Source organism: Miniopterus schreibersii, assembly GCF_964146895.1.
Source record: "Miniopterus schreibersii genome assembly, chromosome: 8".
NCBI classification, from domain to species: domain Eukaryota; kingdom Metazoa; phylum Chordata; class Mammalia; order Chiroptera; family Miniopteridae; genus Miniopterus; species Miniopterus schreibersii.
The window spans coordinates 25,182,388-25,202,364 of record NC_138109.1 but is presented as its reverse complement, the minus strand read 5'-3'; the positions used below and the strand labels follow the sequence as shown (position 1 = coordinate 25,202,364).

General features: G+C 55.4%; 1 protein-coding gene across 2 annotated transcripts; it reads right to left on the bottom strand.

Moving 5' to 3' along the window:
- Window positions 1–992: 992 nt before the first annotated feature.
- Window positions 993–19,452, bottom strand: TIE1 (tyrosine kinase with immunoglobulin like and EGF like domains 1). Of its 2 annotated transcripts, XM_081143861.1 has the most exons (23): window positions 19,076–19,452; window positions 15,997–16,314; window positions 15,816–15,926; window positions 14,253–14,408; window positions 13,976–14,107; window positions 13,671–13,811; window positions 13,322–13,450; window positions 12,367–12,512; window positions 12,004–12,148; window positions 10,709–10,867; window positions 10,206–10,343; window positions 9,740–10,036; window positions 8,979–9,269; window positions 8,449–8,639; window positions 5,720–5,930; window positions 5,444–5,554; window positions 5,049–5,239; window positions 4,058–4,171; window positions 3,902–3,972; window positions 2,769–2,809; window positions 2,586–2,682; window positions 2,404–2,503; window positions 993–1,463 (listed from the first exon to the last, which is right to left on the bottom strand). In XM_081143861.1, the coding sequence occupies exons 1-23, from the start codon at window positions 19,131–19,133 to the stop codon at window positions 1,392–1,394; spliced, it is 3,420 nt and encodes a 1,139-aa protein (XP_080999987.1). In that variant the 5' UTR covers window positions 19,134–19,452; the 3' UTR covers window positions 993–1,391. The 2 variants fall into 2 exon arrangements, with proteins under 2 accessions (XP_080999987.1, XP_080999988.1); XM_081143862.1 differs by lacking the exon at window positions 10,206–10,343 and having other exon boundaries at window positions 19,076–19,225.
- Between the last annotated feature and the right edge of the window lie 525 nt (window positions 19,453–19,977).

Below are 19,977 nucleotides of genomic sequence, written 5' to 3'. Positions count from 1 at the left end.
CTGATAACTCCCCCCCTCCCCATTCATCTTCCTGCATTTGTATGTATTAGCTGCTGACACCGAGCACTATGTACCAGGCCCAGTGCCGTGAAAAATGTGCCTGTGTAACCTCATTTAGTGCTAATAACAGTGATGTAGCTATCACCAACCTCATTTTTCAGAGAGGCTAAGTGACATGACCAAGGTCACACGGAAGTAAGTGATATAGCAAGGACTTAGACACAGGTCTGTGTGATTTTGGAGTCTGTGCTCTTAACTATATCGCCATGTTGTGTATTCTTTTATTTCATCTGATTCACTGAAAAAAAAATTGTGTGAAGCAGACAAGTGTTGTTTCCTAAGGACCAGTGGGAGAGGCCAGCAGTGACAAACCAAAAGGATAGGCAAACCTGAAGGCCACATGGCATAGAGTCGGATGTGGGACTAGCTTTCAGGGAAGGGAGCACCTCCCAGCACGCTCTGGGACCCTGAGGAAGGTGCAGGAATCCTACCGTGGCTGGCTGAAGATGGGAGAAACCTCTGCCTTCTTCTGCTCACAAGCTGGGCAGTAAGGTGGCTACCAAGCCAGGAAAGGCTGCCTAGAGACATAAGAAAAGTGGGAGCTCCAGACAGGCCAGAATCTGTCTGGTGCTGAGGTGTCAGTTTGAGCTGAGGCTGGGCTACAGCTGATCCTGGCATGTTCTGTTTGGACAGAGCAAAGGATGCTAGGCTGGCAGCTACCTGGAGATATAGGGAGACATGTTGGTGTTGGGGCTGGAGAGTAGCGAAGAGACCTGGGGAAACTGGACTTCTCATATGATCAAGGTGTAGGGGTGGTGTAGGTGTCAAATGGTTCTCCCAGAACCCCACCCATCATGGAGAGGCGACCCCAACAGAGGGACTGGGTCTACAACATTAACTAGGAACAGCATTTCTTTTCCTGGAAAGTCTAGTTCCTCTGTCTTTGGTTCAACTTTTCCCTGGGATCGGCCAGCAGTAAAAGGAAGACTGGGTGGAGCTTCTCAGAGCATTTATTTTTCCTGATTACAAGGCCGGGAGTGGGGAGTAGCTGAACAGGGCGTGTTAGCGGTATGAGTGCTGGCTCGGTGGAGGGGCGGAGTAGGGGTTTGAGCGTGGGGAGGAGAAGAGGAGAAGACATGTGGGGCAGGTTAACGAGAAGAAAGGGTGTGAAGGTAGCTGAAGAGTCATGCAGAAGGCAGGGGGGCAACTTCAAAGGGTGAGGACCCAATTCCCCTAAGCCCACCCCTTCCCTCGATCCCCTCGTTTCTTCCTTAAGTTAAAAAAAAAATCCTTGAGGCAGCTCAGGTCAGAGGCCACAAGGGTCAGAAGTCATAGGTTGGAGAGCGGGGTTTGCTCTGGCCAGCAGAGCCGGGTTCTGCCCGGGCGGTGGCTCAAGCCTCCTCAGCTGTGGCGTCGATGCCAGCGTAAGTGAAGTTCTCGAACAGCGACATGTTCACATAGGCCTGGGGAGCAGAGCAAGCTTTAGTGGGGGCCGGGGAGGGGGGCAGCTCTGGCTGGAGGTCCCTGACTCCCATGTGGTTGGGGTATCTGAAAAGACGCTGGTTTGTGCTGGAAACTCAGGATGGCCCCACCGCCAAGGGCAGCCCTCACCAGCGCAGAGCAGCGGGGCATTACACCATAGTTGGAGGCTCGGGTGAGAGGCCCTTGACACAATTGTTAGGAGCTTTTTCATGCACTCATCCAGTGGATTGTTTGCTCATTCACGCATTCATTCACTTATTCATTTATAAAGCTATTTTTGGCAATTTACCCATTTATATGGTTATTTATTTGATCATTCCTTAATTCTTAAGATACTTTACTAATTCCTATAGATATTTAGCCATTAATTCATATGAAGAACTCTTTGCATTTACAAATGTATACATTTATTTTTATATATTTCTTCATTTGTTTATTTGATAATTCGTTTATTCACTTGGCTATTAGATTCAGTTGTTTAATTATGTGTTTATTCATATGTTTATATCATGTGACTATATCATCCATCCACGAATTCTCTTCATTCATTCAGTTCTTGTTCCATCCATCCATCCATCCATCCACCTATATTGTTAGCTGACCACTCATGCATTGCACTCTGGCTCTGTGATAAGTGAGGAGAGGTGTCCTAGATGAGAATGGGTTGATGCCTCCAGCAGAGGACAGGCAAGCAGTCTGGGACCTGGGACCTGGAGAGGGATTTGCTGCTGAGGCTAGCAATGGCCATGGAAAAGTTCAGAAGGACCTAATATCCAACCTATTGAGAGTTGGAAAGGGGGGCTGCATCCTGAGGCCTGGCCTAGCTGTGGTGGCAACTAGTGGTAAGGACAGGGCCCCAGCGGCTGATGCTGGCTCCTATGCAGGGTGAGCAGCAGTCCTCCTCACCCCCAGTCTCCTCACCTTCCTGGCTTCCAGCATTCGGCCCAGCTGCAGCGCAATCTGGGCAAAGGGGGGTCGCTCGTACGGACGGTCTCGCCAGCACTGACGCATCAGCTCGTACCTGCAGATGGGGCATTGCTGAGATGAGGGGTCGGGCCAGCTGGGCTGATGGGGTCCCAGGGCTCAAGGCTGAGGCAACTCACACTTCATCATCACAGTTCCGAGGCTGCTCCATGCGGTAGCCCTGAGGCAGCTTCTCATAGAGCTCAGCACAGGTCATACCACAGTAGGGTGTGCCCCCTGCAGGAGGGAACAGAGCTCCCTCAGCCCAGCACCCCCGAAGGGTAAGGTGGGGGCACCCTGGGGAGTGGGAATGTGGGACTCACCAAGGCTCACAATCTCCCAGAGGAGGACCCCAAAGGACCAGCTGAAATGAGGATGCACTTAGTTACCTTTTGGCTCACGGCCAGCATTTTAGTGTCCACCTACCCCAGGTCTGCAGCCCAGCCCAGCCCCTGCATGTGTCTATTCTCTCAGTATCTGGCCTTGGCCAGCTGTGGTCTCTGCTCCATTGAACCTTCTTCATGGTTCCTCCCAGGCTCAATGTAATCATAGCCAACATTTTTATCGTACATTTACTGTGGGCCAGGCACCAATCATTTAATACATCTAACCCTCACACATAGTTACTGTCATCCCCATTTTGTCAATGGAGACACTGAGGCAATGAGAGGCTAGCTATCTGCCCAAGGTCACATGGCTAGTAAGTAACAGAACTGGGATTCAAACCCTGGCAATCTGATTCCAAGGCCCTTGCTCTTAAATGGTTCTGGTTCTTATAGTGTAACAACCTCCACGCATGTGAGAGTCAGGAGAGGCCAGGATAGGAGTTCTCCTGGGGGGAGGGCATCCAGGAGGTTTGGGAGCAAAAGACGGAAGTAGGCAAGTGATAGTCAGAGGGGTGGTCAGTGTGGTTGACAGTGAGCAGGGTAGGCCAGGGCTTGGAACAAATAGGCAGAGCCAGGGCTGGAGGGTAGGGCAGGCTAGGTTTCCCAGAGAGGGGGAGGGGTGTACCAAGAAGGTTGTCTGAGGATGGGGAGCACAGAGAAGGAGTCTTAGGGGTCATGTTCTGGTTAGGTCCTCATATGGGGATGACACTATCCTTTAGAGAGGAAGGTGAGAGCATTCCTGAGCTGCATCCCCAAACCTCTTTAAGGCATCCCCCAGTCTCTCAGACAAACTGCTCTAAACTACCCCTACCCTAATTCTACCCCTGAAACACCTTCTAAGACGAAACGTCCTTCCAGCTAGCTCCCCTACCTTCTGACTAAGATGCTGGGCATCACCAAGGTATACCCAAGATACACCTGCATCACACTTGTGCCACACCTGGAACACACCCTAGGGACATCTAAGCCATGCCTTGGGCTACCTGACACATGTCTAAGATGTGTCCAGGCATGTCTGTGTGCATCCTTTGGAGACCAAGCCCTCCTACCCCTTCTTGCTCCACACTCACACATCACTCTTGGTGGTGTAGACACTGTAGTTCAGGGACTCAATGGCCATCCAGCGCACAGGGAGACGCCCCTGGGAGAGAGTGGGTTTGAGGGGTTAGGTGAGGAGGAAGGGCCTGTTTAGAGGGCTCTGGGGAGCAGGGAGGACTGAAACTTACCATTGTCTTCTTCACATAGACCTCTTCCCCTCGGGAAAGGCCAAAGTCGGCAATCTTGGAGGCCAGGTTCTCCCCGACCAGCACATTTCGGGCAGCCAGGTCCCTGTGGATGAACTGCAGGCACAGTCAGAAGTCAGGGAAGACTGGGGATGGGGGAGCCTGGGACTCCTGAGCCAGTGAGGGGTCTGATCCCACAGCCAGTTTGCATGGCCGCCCTCAATTCTTTAGCAGCCCTTTACTCTTCTTCCCACCCACCCGGGCCTCCTCCTGGAACAGCGACTCCTGCCTGAGAAAAATCACAGTGCTGGCTGCTGTCATCCCTTCTTTCTGTGATATGGCCATGGCCAAGCTCAGTTGTAACCCTCTTGCTAGGGCAATGGTGGGCTTTCCCCTGGTGACCTTATTGCACCTCCCCCTCTTCACATGCTCCCTACCTTCCTCTTTCCCAACCTCTCCTCTCCCTTAATTGACGAGAGTGCGGAAGGCCCTTCTCTTGCCCAAACTGACGCTTTCCCTTGAGTTCCAAGTGCTCTCCACTCGACCTTCCACCTTCCTCAGAGACCTCTAGCCATCCACTCCTCCCTCTGAGCTGCACCCCTCTGCTTTCAAAGATGCAAAACTTTACTGCCTTCAAAGTGCCTTCCCTCAGACTCATGTTGCCCTACTACTGCTGTCCCTCTCTCCCTTCATTCAGGCAGAGTAGCCTTAGACTTGGGTTCCAGCCTCCACTCTCTGCTCCTCTTTGACCTTCTCCTGGTGAGTCTCACCCCCTCCCTCACCATTAGCGTCACCTCCTGTGGGGTGACACCTCCACCAAGATGTTTCTCAACTGTTTCAAACTTCTCGTCCTGTCCTCTCACCCACTCGCCCAGGCCAGCACCCTGGGGCCATGTTCTCTGGATTCCTCAATCCCACATCCCATCAGAGGGCTGCTTTCTCTCTGCCGAGGCCCCCCGGCGCGCCCCCGCCCTGCCCTCCCACCCGCGCACACCTGCTTCTCACTCAGGTACTGCATGCCGTTGGCGGCATCGCTGGCAAAGCGCAGCAGCTGCCGGGAGCTGAGGGTGGAGGCTGTTCCATGTTCTCGGGCAAAAACTGGGTCTGTTTCCAGAACGCGGCTTTTCCGCAGAAAATCTAGCAGGTTCCCATAGGGGGCGTATTCAATAGCAATATACAAGTAACCTGGCAGGTGGGGAGATGCACGGAGGTAGGTTAGGTACAGGCAGCCTGGCGGCAGCAGGCACCCGGAGACAGAGCCTAAAGCACGAGAGAACGAGTAGTGATGTTTAGGTGACCGGGAGCGCCCGAAGAGGTACCGATGTGGAGGAGGACATGGCTGGTGATGGGGATTCCGAAGAAGGGGTAGGTGACCGGTTGGGGGCTCACCTCGGTTCTCACAGGCTCCTAAGAGGTTGATGATATTGGGGTGATGCCCCAGTTTGCACAGAACTTCCAGTTCTCCCGCAAAGTCACGATGGTCATTTTCAGAGGCATATTCTGCATGAAGAATCCAGTATCACTTTTGCTCCAGAAACAATTCTGGAGAAAGGGCATGAGCTGGTAAGGGCTGAGGTCAGTTACTGGGGGTAGCCAGGTGGGGCCTGGGATCTGTGGGACAAAGGAGAGGGTCAGGCCTGGGGTCAAAGGTCACTCCCAGCAGACCTTTCAGCATCTTGATGGCTGCATTCATCTTGAGCCCGTCCTTCTTGATCATGGCCCGGATGACCTGGCCAAAGTTCCCTTCCCCGATGAGGTCCTCGAAGGTGATGTCCTCCCACTCCAGCACTGGGTAACTCAGAGGCTCGGGCTGTGGTTTTGGTCGCCGGGTCAGCGTCAACGTGCCTGAGCTGAACTGCAAGATGGTCTCCTCGCCCTTCACAGGATGGGACAGGTGGGCAGACCGTCCATGTAAGAGACATGGGGTCAGTAAGAGGCACAGATAGGCAAAGAGTGATCAGACAAATGGAGACTCAGACAGAAGGCATCCCGGTGGTCAGCCAGGGACACACACACAGCAGAGGACACATACTGAGGCAGAATCATAGGAGATGGGCCATGGGTGGGCCACTGGGTAGACAGATGTCCAGGGAGAGAGGCTGTAGGCTGGGGGTCAGGTGTACGGAAAAACAAGGAATGCGTAATGTCCCTAGGAGCCACAATCTGAGTCAATGAGAGGATGATATTTCTAACATTTAAAATAGAAAGGAATTGGAATGAATTGTGATGGGAAGCAGGGAGCTGACCCCACCACCAGGCTTTTTTTTTTTTTTTTTGGTCACCAGGGATGCCCTGGAGAGGATTCCTGCCTTGGGCAGTGGGCTAGGGTTCATTTAGTTATTTTAATTTTTTTAAAAAAATTGATTTTTAGAGAGAGAAGGAAGAGAGAGAAACATAGATGTGAGATTGAAACATCGATTGGCTGCCTCCTGCACTCCCCCTGCCAGGGATGGAGCCCACAACCCAGGCATGTGCCCTGACTGGGAATCAAACAGGCAAGCCTTTGGTGCTTGGGACAATGCCTAACCAACAGAGCCACAATGGCCAGGGCTAGGGTTCATTTATTGAGCACCTACTACATGCTAAGCTCTGAGCTGCTGAGAGCCAGTGGAGGGACTTCTCCAAAATAGCAGAAGCGGAGTTACCACCGTCTACCCACTTGGCATTTACCCATAGCTCTAAAACCACCCTGGGGCCTAAAGATAGAAAGACCATAACAAAGAGGAATGTCCATTCCTCGAAACTGAGTAAGGGCTGGCCACCTGGGCAAGGTTGACAGAAGAAAAAAGAAATAGTAGAACAGGACAAGGTTAGCTGCTAATATGAGAACTGGAAGAGGTGCTAAGACAGCCAGGATGGTGAGGCTTCCTAAGTGAGCCCAGTTTGATGAGGATGAGTTGGTCACATTGATTTGCATGAGACACGGACAGCTGAAGGCACACACCAGGGTGCACATGCATGTTCTAGCCATGGTACCCCATGCAGGCGCATCCATGTAGAGGTCCACATGGACATGTGCACATGGAGGAGCACAAGCAGAGGGACAGAGGCATGCATACATGGGGGTGCTCACGGGGATATACATGTGCACACACACTTGGCACACACCCACATGCAGGCACATGTCGCAGAGGTATATCTTTATATATATCAGCAAATATATATATATATACATATGTATATATATATATGTGTGTGTGTGTGTATATATATATGTACATATATATATATATATTAAAGGCTGCTTTCCCTCCTCCTTTTCCCAACATTTGTACCCATTACCCTCCCCCACCATAGCAGTGGCAGCTTTCTGTGCACACTGGCAGCAGAGGGAGGACCCACGCAGCCCGAACAAAGACGCCAATTGAATCTCTGAAAGGAGTTTTTAAAGGCATGGCAGAGACAATAGCTTTGGACACTAGGCTTTCTATCACAAGGATCAGCCCTTGAGAGAGAAGAGGGTCTTTTTTTGAAATGCCAAAGCTTGGTTGTAAAAATCAAGAGCCCAGGCATGGAGGACCAAGGGCAGAGTTCAGGTCATAAGTTGCAAAAGTAGTGCAGGTCTCAGAGGACCAGGGGGTGGGAGAGACAGGTGGGGGGAGGTGAGAAATGGGAGGTGACAAGATGAAGTGACCCTGGGTGCAGAAAGATGAACCAGCACCCTGCCCTCACACCTAAGGATGACAGAAGTACAGAAAACGCAGGTTTGCAGGGAAGCCAGGAAGAGTGGAGGCTTGTGTTTCCTTTCTCAAGGAGCTATGGGTGAGGCTGCAGGCCCAGCACAACTCTAGGGTGGTAGAAACGGCTATATAAGGGGTTGTAGCAATGTGTCTGAGGGGCATAGGCTATGTTTTCCTCCGCAAGGTACAGGGAAGCACCGCAGAGTCCTTAAGTCTCTCCAAGGAAGTCCTGGGATTTGCAAAGATGGAGGATGGGATGAGTAGCTCGCAGAATGAGTAGCCTGTAGGCAGGAGGCCAGAGAAGGGCTGAGACCATCAGCCACAGCTGTATGCAGATGGAAGTCAGCCCCCAATTTGGGGAGGGCCTGCCAGGACAGAGGCGAGCATGAAGCCCCGTGCCCCTCCATGATATCACCATGCTGTGTAGGCTTAGATCACCTCCATAGAGAAGGGGGAGATCCTGAATTGATCATAGTGAAACAGACACAACCGAGTTATTTTAAACTAGGAATATGAAATATTTCACTACTAATAGCAATGGGCTCATAAACTGAGTTTAGTTTTAGAGAAATAAAGAAAACTGTATTTTATGCCCTTGAGTGTCATTAGGTGTAGTTTTATACCTGTGACAAACATGCACACACACACCCACAAACATATATACATAGGGTCTGCATGCATGTGCCCCGGGGCTGGTCCAGGTAGGTGACTGACCGATCCTGACTGGTAGGTGAAGGTGCGTCTGCGGTGCAGGCAGCTTCTGCGGATGCACACCAGGGTTAAGAGAGCTGCTAGGATGGTAAGGCAGGTGGCGGACATGGAGCCCACCACAGCCAGGATCAGCTGTTGATCTAGGCCCTCTTTAGCTGCCCGGATCTCTTGGACTGGGCCCTCGCTCTGTAGCCCTGGACACAATAAGACAGATCATAGAGACATCTGGGTCAGGAAACCCAGAGGCCACTCTGTGGGGTCACACAGAGGGAGAGGTCAGAGATCCCAGTCCCAGGGATGGATCAGGGATGTCAGGCCTAGGGACAATGGGCAACTAGAGCGACAGGATTTTCCCAGCACTAGGATAGCAGGTCATAAGAAGGGAAGGGCCAAGGTCCCCAGTACCAGGACTCATGTCACTTGTTGGGAGGGGCCTGGGATGCCCTAGCTCCAAGGCAGGGGATCATGTGAAGGGAGGGATTACTGAGACTGACCCCAGGGTCCAGGAGTCCCCAAGGGCCCTGCTCTCTCACCGTTGCCCAGGGTAGACTCTTCTACCATATTGCTCCAATCACCAGGCCCCTGGACACTGGCCCGCACACGGAAGAGGTAGCGTGTGCTGGCATTGAGGCCGTGGACGATGGTGCTTGTCTCCTCGGGCCTGTCCACATCCATCCACAGTGGGTCTCCTGAGCCCCCAGCTACCTGCACCTCCACGATATACTTGGATATAGGCCCAGCCGGAGCCTCTGGGCGCTGCCACGTCAGCTGGATCTCAGAGTCCGAGAGGGCCTGAGCATGGAGGTGTCGGGGGGCTGGGGGCCCTGAAGAGATGGGGATGGAAAGGCAGGGCTCAGACAGAACCAAGTTATGGAGCTGTGGGGTCAGACAGATCATCCACTCTAGTGGTGTCCCCTCTGGGACCCCAGAAAGGGAGCTACCCTGCCAAACTCCTCTTTCCCTCCTCCTCTCCCTATGGTCTTCTTCACCCTTGAAGCTTCAGCTTCCCCCTATTCTCCTTATATCCCAAGTCCTCCTGGTGTTCCAGATCCTCCCAGTGTCCTAGGTCTTCCTTGTGCCCTCCCCATGCCCTGTGTTGCCCTGTCCCATGTCTTCCCTGTGCCCATGTCTGCCTGAAGTTGTAGGTCCTCCTATGCCCATGTTTTCCATGTGCCCTGGGTTTTCTCCACATCCATCCAGTCTCCTGTAACCTCTCGTGTCCTTTTGGGTCTCATGTGTCCCCTGTTTCCTGTCCTCCCCTCATTCTGAGCACTTCCCCCCTTCCTGAGCATACCGCTGAGGGGCAGAAACACGCGTGCGGGAGGCGAGGCAGGGCCCAGGAGGGTGCAGTGGTAGAGCCGCACATCCAGCTGGTAATGGATGCCAGGCGTGAGTCCAGTCAGGAGGGCGGTGCGGGCATGGGGGGATGAGACATTCTCCCGCCGTTCCTGTCCCCGTGCCCCGTCCCACAGGCGCAGCAGGAAACCATCGCCCACCAGTGGCCCAGGCACCGAGGGTAAGGACCAGCTCACTCGCAACCGGTCAGGGCCCTCCACATGCCAGCTCTCCAGCCATGGCTGCAACAAGGGCTCTGGGGCCAGAGGTGAGGGGTTAGAACGGTACAGTGATCCTCAGGGGACAGGGTGGGACAACCTCCAGTGGAAAGGCAGGGGCCCGTGGGGTGGATAAGATTGACAACCCCTGAGTGCACAGGACAGTAACCCCTGGGGGACAGGAAAGGATGACTCTTGGCCTCTCACCAGGACAGTCTGTGGTCATGAGGGTGGGAGGCCCCCAGGCCCCCTCCCCTCCTTCCCCTGGTCGGCTCAGCTGTACTCGGACTTTGTATCCTGTCTTCGGCCTCAGGTTCATTAACGTGACATTCTCACTGGGGTCCACTGAGGGTGGGGTGCAGCAATATACATCGTTCAGTCTTTTCCAGAAGCAACCATTCTCCCTTCAGCCCTCTCTTGCCCTTATTCCACTCTCCCTCCCCTCTATTCTCTCCTCATTATTATTATTATATTTTTAAATATCTTTATTGATTTCAGAGAGAGGAAAGGAGAGGAAAAGAGAGAGATAGAAACATCAATGATGAGGGAGTCATTGATTGAGTCCACAACCCGGGCATGTGCCCTGACTGGGAATCGAACCCGGATCACCTGGATCCCAGGTCGACGCTCAACTGCTGAGCCATGCCCAGCCGGGCTCTCCTCATTATTACCCAACACCCCTGTCGCACCCCAGCTCTCTCCCCACTCACCCACAATGGCAGACCAGGCCATGGTGCTGTCCTGGGGCTGGTAGTGCAGGCGGACAGAGGTAATGGGTCCATCCCCAGAGTAAGAGACCAGCGGGGACACCACAAGCTGGCGGCTCTGCTTGGCCAGGAGCCCAGGAGCAGTCAGGGGCACCGGGGGCACTGCCAAGAGACTCAGAGTAAGGCATAGCCCAGAAAGTCCCCCCCCCCCCCCCCAGTCCTTGGAAATGCGAGAGGACTCTGTGTTCTGGCTGACAAAGACCCGAGGACTCTGTGTTCTGGCTGACAAAGACCCTTGGGTCTTGGTTTGGACGTAGACTGGGAAGACCAACTTCAACAGATGACAAGAGTGGCCAGGGCCCAAGGAGGACAGAGTTCTGCCCCGGGCAGCATCGGCACGAGGATCTAGCACTATGATACACGTTTAAGTGCATCATCTAATTTACTCTTCATAGCAACCCTATCAAGTGAGCACTGATATCTTCATTTTACAGAGAGACAAGCTATGAGGGCTAAGTAACCTGCTTAAGGTGATGACGCTAGGAATTTGTAGAGTGAGGATTAGAACCCAGGTCATCTGGGTCCAAAGCATGGGGAGGGTGAGAAGAGAAAGGCTGGAGGTGGAGCCCTGGGGCCACCTGATATTTCCTGGGGGGGGGGTTGGGGGGGTGCTGAGCGGTGGGGGGAGGATGTGAGCAGGTGGGAAGAGGGAGAAAGAGGAATGAGAGGGAAGCCTGGGCTTACGTGGGGGAGGGAGTGCGGGCAGCAGAGGGACAGAGGAACCAAGAGGTGGCAGGGGCTGTGCATGGCCAAGGCTCCCGGTGCTGGAGAAGGTAAAGGGACACCTAGACCAGGTGGGCATGCTCTGTTCCGAGCAGTCCTAGGCACTGGCAGCTCCCTCCTCATTTCACCTCTGGGAAGTTGAGCACGTCACCCTGTCCTGGCACTGAGTGCCCTGATGCGTGGGTCGGGGGGGGGAAGTAGCATCCAGAGGCAGAGCTAAAGGCCACTGTGTGTGTCTGTGGAAGGTGGAGAGGACAGGCACAGCCAGACAGGAGGCTGGGTGAGGCCACAGGGTGTCCCGTTTCTTGGGCACCAATGTCCTTTCCAGGTGGGACTGAGTGGTGCCCCCACCCTGACACTGCCCAGCCCAGACCTCTGGTGGACCATATGCCTTCTTCTTTGCCTGGTGCTGGGCTGTGACCTTAGACTTGCTCTTCCTGCTATGATTCCCAGTCTGAGCAGCATTGGCTAGTGCCTACTCTGCCTGCTGCCCATCCTCCATGGATTTCACTGACCTTTGACATTGACCTTGAAGCTCCGGCTGTCTTGACCACCAGACGTGGACACACGGCATTCCCAGAGCCCACTGTCCCCAAGAGCCAAACGTGGCACCTCAAACTCGGCTGTAGTCCTATCTGGCTCCACAATGGCCTTGGTAGACTAAGAGGGACAGGGGTAAGGGACAAACCAAAGACAATGTATATCCATGTGGCAGATGCACGTCTGTCTAGACTGATGAGGGGACAGAGGACAGGAGGCAACCCCTCAACAATCATCTACACCCCATTTGAGCCATGGGTAAAGCTTGCAGAAAGCCCTGAGGGACCAACTATGAAGTGGGTGGTCAGGGGAACCTGGGTTGGGCTCATAGGGCTGACCAGGAGGACAGTGCCATCCGGCTTGTGGAGCTCCATGTTGCCCGGTACTGGGAAGGGGTTCCCAGCAGCTGCACAGTTGATACGGGGCATCGTCCCCACGTTGAACTCCAGTTCTGAGGCCACATCTAGGATCTGGGGGATCCGGTCTGGGGAGAGAAAGGACACTCATTCTAGAGCCATCACGGGGGCAGACACATGACCACCAAAGTGCCCTTTGTCCTGTGTCATGCACCTCAGTGGAGGCATTGCCATCTGCCCAGTCACTCAAGCCTGAAGGCCAGCAAAGTCCAATGTGAGGCCTCTGAGGCCCTCATGCCCCACCCCTGATCAGCCACAGAGTCTAACTCCTGCACCCCTCACCTCCTAAGATCCTTTCGTACCGAAACCGGGGCCCTCACAGCCTCAGCCTCGTGGCCAGAACACCAGTTCAGGCCTCATTTGTTCCTGGGCCTTGCCAAAGACCACCTGGGGCTTCCCATTTCACTCTTTACCGGCAGCCCGGGTCCTTTCTCAAACAACTCTGCCTACCTTGTGCCTCTTCAACAATTCCTTCCTGTCCCTATAATATTAAGCGCAAGCCATTTGGCCTGCCACTCAAAGTCCTCAAGATGTGACCTCTCCTGACCACTCCCCAGCCTCCCCTTACTCTACTGTCTCATACCCGAGCCTTTGCCCATGTCTTTTCCCCGCCATCTCTTTCTGTCCTTCATATTTCATCTCAGATCTCGCCTCTTCTGAGAAGCCCTCTCTGACCGCCTCAGACTGGTCAGGGCCTCCTCTGGGCTACCACCCACTCTGGGCTGCTGCTCACCTCTGTACGGATAGTATAGGCTGGGTGGTGAGAACTCCTTCCAGACCATGAGCTCCCTTAGGGCAGGACTTAGAGCATTAAGAGGGAGATGTGTCTGGTGAAAGTTGGCTTGTCTTGAAGGATCTGAGACCCCTGTGTTCATACCTGACTTCTCACAGTGCACTCCATGCCACCCGGACGGGCAGACACAGCCGCTGAAGCGGTCACAAGTGCCGCCATTCTGACACTGGCACTGGAGGCTGCAGTCAGCCCCAAAATGACCAGGGGCACAGGCTGGGAACAGAAGGGGTGTGGTTAGAGGGGCACAGGCCAGGGGGCAACACAGGCACACTGGGGACTGGGTAATAACAGGCAGGGTGGAGAGGGCACTGGTCAGGTGAGCAGGGTACTGTGGAAGGCCTGGCATGCAAGTCAGGGCCAGAGTTAAGGGTCCAGGTCAAGCCTGTGGCCAGCTCTCTGGGTCAGGGACCATGGAGGGTAGGTTAGTGCATACCATCTTGGCACTGGCTTCCTCTCCAGCCAGAGCCACAGGAACAGCCATAAGGGTCTGGGAGGCAGAAGGTGAGGCCCCGGCAGCCTGACGTACTTGGGCACTGCTCCTGGCAGCTCTGCCCAAAATGGCCCTCTCTGCAGGCTGGAAAGAGGGCATGTGGTGTAGGGGCCTCTGTTGGGTCCCAAGGTCCGGACCTACCTGGCACTCTCATTTTTAAAGATGGTTTCTCGATCCCCATGGTTCAAGGGCCTTCCCCTAGCCAGGCATCCTCTCCTGCCTAGGCCCTAGCTTCCCCTCCTCCTTACCCTTCTCACAGCGGGTACCGGTGAATCCAGGGGGGCACACACACTCGCCATCCTGGTCATGGCAGACACCTCCATGTAGGCAGCCTGGGCATTCCTTGGTACAGCCTGGTCCCCAGCGCCCTGCCCCACAGCCTGGAGGAATGGGCTTTCAGCGGATGACCCTCACCCACCTGACCACTGCTGCCCAGGAGTGGGGCAGCCCTGGGGACCCACAGGAAGTACTCACAGGGCTCCCAACCTCCCACACCACCCACCACCTCTGCTCTCTGCCTCTAACCTCTCACGATGAGCCGAAAGAAGGCGCTGTCCAGGGGGCTGGCTTCCAGGTAGGTGGCACTGTAGATGCCGCTCATTTGGGGCTGTGCGTTTGGGAGCTGCAGCAGGAACCGCCCATTCTGGGCCTCGTGCCAGTCCAGGGTATTGAAGTAGGATCCTGGGGGCATAAGCAGGTCAGGGGCCTCAGCACCATGTGAGAGCTGGTGTCCCCTCCCTCTGCTCATCTCTGCCCAGGTCACATCGATGTGCATCATGCACTGTGATCCGACCTGGGGGAAAGCACCAGTGAGCGTTTGTACCCAAACCAGGAAGATGGGAAGCATCCTCTCTCCACAACCCACCAGCTGCTCAGTAAATCACAGGTCCTGCTCAGTCTGCTCTGCTCATCTCCTACAGCATCGTCTTCTCTCCAGGCCCACTGCCACCCGCCACCCTGGTCCCCACCTCCTAAGTGGTTGGTCTCTCTACTTCCAGTCTCCCCCCTCCCCATCCACCCTCTACTCAGCAGCCAGTGTGTTTTTTCCTGCCGCAGACTCCTCTGCAGCTCCCGGCTTCACCTTTTCAGTAGCTCTCCACTGCCCTCAGGACCACATCCAACTAACTCCCTAGCACATCATTTCATCTTCGCCCTTTGGCCGCTGCACAGCTGCTCTCTAGCCCCTACCTCTCCACAGCCTGCCTGACACCTAATGTTCCTGGATTCCTGAACTGCTGGTTTCTCTTCCTGCCTTTGCTGTCCCTCCTTTGTCTAATTCTCATTCCTTCTTTGGGGCACAGTTTGGTTGTCACCTACTCTGGGATTTCTCCCAGGTCTCCCTTCAGGACCTGCAGACAGTGATATTAGACGATTGTCCCTGTGCCTGCCCCATGTCCTGCTTGGCTCTTTGCTCAGGGCTGAATGGAGACTCTAGGGAGCCCAGGTCTACCTGACTCTCCACATCACTTCAGAGGGCTTGGAGCTCAGGAGACAAGCCCCTTTGGCCCAAGGGAAGAGTCCTCCTCCCTCAGGAGCCCAGGGACCCAAAAGGCAGCCAAAGGGCCGCAGGTCTGAGGGCTGAGGCAGGAATGTCTGGGACCACAGAGGAGAACAGCTTCCTCCCATGGGGTGGCTGAGCTCCCCAGGTCTGGCCAGGCCCCAGCACACCTGGACTGATCTAGACTTTCCCTGCCTGCGCTGGGACTTGGTTCCAGTTCTCTTCTTCCCCAGGGGGACTGCTGCTCCCGCCATGTGGGCAATGCACCTGCTAGCTCCCTGGGGAGAGTCAAAGGTGAAGGTTTAACACAGTGCTAATTGGGGGTGACAGGGTGGTAGGTAGGTGACCACGGTGCCACTGGTCCTCTGGGTGCAGGAGGAGGGCCGCTCGGAGCTATGGATGGATGCGGGTGCTTCCATGGACTTAGTCCGGGACAGAGGAAACCCTGGACTAAGGGGGTGTGTGTGTAACAGGTGTATGGGAATGACAGGTATGTAAGGGGCCAAAGCTGGGGATGCCCACGGCCGTGGAGGGGTTGGGCGTCGGATCTGTGGGTTTACCTGCCCAACCAGCTCAAAGGCTCCCCTCACCGTTGCTCTTCCAGATCACGTCCATCTGCTTCTCCTTGAGCACCCGCGCCGAAAGCACAGCCGTGTCGCCCTTGTTCACCGTGTGCGTGACTTTGTCGGGGAGCAGCTGGGCTGCGGGCGGAGGGCGCGGTCAGAGGTCACGGGCAGCCCCGCCCCCCCCGCCCCCCCGCCGGGCGCTCACCTCCGGGGCTGTTGTGCACGTAGAGGACGCTGGCGCGCCGCGCGCCCGCGCCGCCCGCGCAGGAGAAGACGCCCACCAGGTCCGCGGGCCGCGCGAAGCCGCGCAGCGTCACGCGCCGCGAGCCGTTGAGCGCCAGCTGGCGCGGCGGCCAGGGCGGGGGCGTGCGCACGATGCGGTCGTCCTTCTCCAGCTGCAGCGCCTGGCCCCAGGCGGCCGCGCCCCGGCCCGCGCCCGCCTCCCCGGACACGCACGTCAGGTAGAAGCGCTGCGGCTCCGGGCGGCGCAGGTCCGCCAGCAGCGTCAGGTCCACCGCCGCGCCTGCGGGGGCGCAGTCCTCAGGTCTCGGGGTCCCCCCCCAGGGTCCGCACCGCAGCGGCCTCTCCGTTCCGTCCCTTCCTGCCCCTTCCGGGGCGGGCGTGCCGACCCCTCTTCCTCAGGCCCCTGCGTCCCGAAAGAGCAAAACAAACGCGACGCCCCTTCTCCGGCGCCCTCCCCCCGGCCAGATGGCTTCCCTTTGCGGCGCGGCTTCGGAAAGAATGACGGACGCCCCCTGTCTCCGCTTCCTTTCCACCCTGCCAGCCCCCCCACCTGTCCCCTAAACCGCTCTGCCAAGGGAGCGGCTCCCCTGCCCCCACTGCGAGGCCGGGCCGCCAGAGCCGAGGGGAGCGGGGCCTCGCAGGGCCCCTGCCCCGCCACGCCAGAAACCGAGACATGTTTGCTCGCTGGGGTTTAAGGCCGAGAGGCCGAGGTCTGCGGCTAGGTGGCTGCGGGGCAGGAAGGAAGAGGGCCGTGGGCCCCCGAAAAGCCAGAGGCCGAGGGTAGGCCAGGCAGGCGCTGCGCGGCGCAGGCACGGCGTCCCTGGGGCGTCGCCTGCCGTAGGCCCGGCCTCGCTGGACGACGGACCTGGACCCTCCTGTCAGGGGCAGGGCTCCTTGCGGGGAGCACGGAGGGCGCGGGCCTGACCCAGCGCGGGGGACGGAGAGAGGCCTTTTGGGAGATGGAGACCCCCCGGAGGGCCTTAAAGCTGAGCAGGATGACGCGGAAGGGTGAGGAGACTCCTAAGGGGAGAGGTCAGTGGTAGGAAAGGGTATTCTAGGCAGAGGGCACAGCCTGAGCAGAGACAGGGAATGAAAAATACCGCGGCGCGACAGGGCCATGTCCAAACTCAGTGTGGCCGGGCATACGATGTAAGGCAGAGCATGGGACAGGCCACGCAGAGCTGGAGTCCAGGCCTCACCACGTTTGGCCCTGCGAGACTCCGCAGCCCCATGACCCCCCACCTTTCTGAGCCCTTCCTTCTCTGTCCCTGCCTGCGAACTGCCAAGTAATTAGTTTAAATGCCTCTTAGCTTATCAATTAACGTTTTTCGAAAGTCTACCGGGAGTAAATGAAGCTAGCATTTGATGACCACCTGCCATGTGCCGAGCACCTGGTTTCCAAGGGATCCTCATACTTTCCGTTCACAGAGGAGGGTGATAATAACCCTACAGGCTTCCTTGAGCAAGTTCATTCACTCCCTTGGCTTTGTTATCACCTCTGGGTCAATAACCCTGGGACAGCCTCTCAGCTTGGGCCGCTTGTCCATCAGCTTTCCTCAAACCTGCTTTTTTTTGGTAAATATATATATTTTTAATCCTCACTGAGGATATACATATATATTATTGATTTTTGGAATGGGGGGGAGAGAAACATCGATGTGTGAGAGAAACATTATGTGCCCAGTATATGCCCCAACTGGGGATGGAACCTGCAACCTAGGTATGTGCCCTCAACAAGAATCAAACCCACAACCTTTTGATTGGAGATGATCCTCCAACCAGCTGAGCCACCTGACCAGGGCAAACCTGCTTCTTTTCAGTGCTCCCTGACTCAGCGGATGACACCAGCCACCTGAGACACAAACTTCGGAGTCATTGCATACTCCTGTTGTCATAATAATTAATGTTTATTGGAGGTCAGTTGTACGCCAGGCACTTTACTTATGTTCTCTCATTTTATCATCCTAATCTTGGGGGGGGGGGGGTGTTATTACCCCAATTTTATAGCCAGGGAAGTAAGACTCAGAGAAGTACTTGCCCAAGGTCATACAGTTAGTAACTGGCAGAGCCAGGTTGTTGGACTCTAAAGTCCACACCTTTAAGCATTGTGGCTGCTCTAATCAGTCACAAAATTTTGCAAATCCTTTTTCGTCAAAGCCTCCTGACTTCATTCTCATCTCCAAGCCTGCCCTTGCCTAGACTGCACCCACATTCACCTGGGCCATCCCAACAGCCACACCCCTCCTTTCTCAACTCATTCTCCATAGTCATCTGTCTAAGACCTTGTGGCTCTCTAGCCTACAACCTCCCTTGGCTCCCTATTGCCCTCAGGATAGAGTGCATGCTCTTGGACCCCTTGCTGCTCACACACTGCCCCTCCTGCTGTGTTCCCTTTAGGAACTCTCTCTCCCAGGCACATCCATGCCTCTGAAACTTGCATCTGTTGCTGGCTGTCTAGAACAAAGTCTGCTGGTCTTAGTGAAGTTTTTCATGACCCCTTTTTATCTACTGCCCGAGGTGGAGTAAGTGCTACCCTGGAGCTCCTTATGCCTGTGTGTTTAGCCCTCACCCCATGTCCTGTGTCCCCCACCAGACTGTGAACCACTCAAAGGCAGCCTCTGTGTTCTAATCCATAGGAGGTCAGCATCGGTTTATCTCACTGTGCAGATCTGGAGGCTGCCTGCCTCTCAACTAATGGCCCACCACTTAGCACAGCTCCTGGAATACTGTTGGTTCTTGACGAATGTTTGTCAAGTGAATAATTAAATGAATACAACACAATGACCATAGGAGCACTCGGTGAAAACTTAGTAGGCCCTGCTGTACCGCACTGATCCTAAGATCCAGCACAGTCAATTTCCCCCCCTTCGCTCCCCTCCCCTCCCCTCCCCTCTCGGCCCTCAACCCCAGGCTGCAGTGATTTCTAGCCTGATCCCACTTTCTAGCTGATTGCAATATGGACAAAAGTGATGAGTGATGATAGAGTTTACTGGGGGGAGAATGAGGGCCTTGGGGGGCGGGATGGCCTGGGGGAGACTTACCAACATGAGAAGCCAGGAAGACGATGGGGAGCAGCAAAGGGGGCCCCAGCCAGACCATACTCTGGAGGCTGACCAGGCCAACCAGGACAAGCCAGGCCCGCGGTCAGTGACTCTGGGTCTGGCTGCTCAGCCTGTGCTGGTCAGTGAGTGTTGCTGCTGGGGAGGAAAAGGAAATGAGGTGTCTTGGGTGGGAGGGGTGGCAGGGGACAGGGGTAGGAAGGACTGATCCTGCTTCTGGGCCTCTAGGCCCCCAGTGTGATCTCCACAGGCAGGGGGTGGCGGGGAAGGGGGGAATGGGTGTCATTCAAGGTGGGGGGAGGTTGTGGTGAAGACAGACTTGGAGGCTGTTGGGCTGAGTTTTCCTCTTCTCAGTCCTCAGTCCTGCCAGCACACAGGAGGCAGGAAAGGGAGGGAGCCGGTGGTTTCCGCCTATTGAGGAGGGATGGGGGAGGATATTGTTCTGGGGTCTCCCCTCCCACTGAGCGCATACACACAGTACAGCCCACTGATTCCTCATGTGCCCCAGGACACAGTTACATGGGTGTCCTGGAGAGCAGTTCACGTATGTAACACAGGGATCTTTGTGGGCCCAGGAATGTACGCACTGAGAGGAGCAAAACAACTCACACTGGGGCAAAAAGGACCTTCGATTCTATCTTGTGTAACTCTCATTTTACAGATGGGAAACTGAGGCTGCAGTGCTTGAGGGCACTCTGCGGTCAAGGCAAAGCTGGGAGGAGAACTTCTGTCTTAGTCGCTCCTCAAGGGCATGTGTTAAGCAGGCCCAGGGAGTCTTGCATTTACAGTCTTCAGCCCAGCAACTAACAGAGGCTTCAGCTCTTTGCCTGATGTCATTCGTTTTGCAGCAAACCCTGCCTGTGCCCGAGTGCTGGGATGCAGAA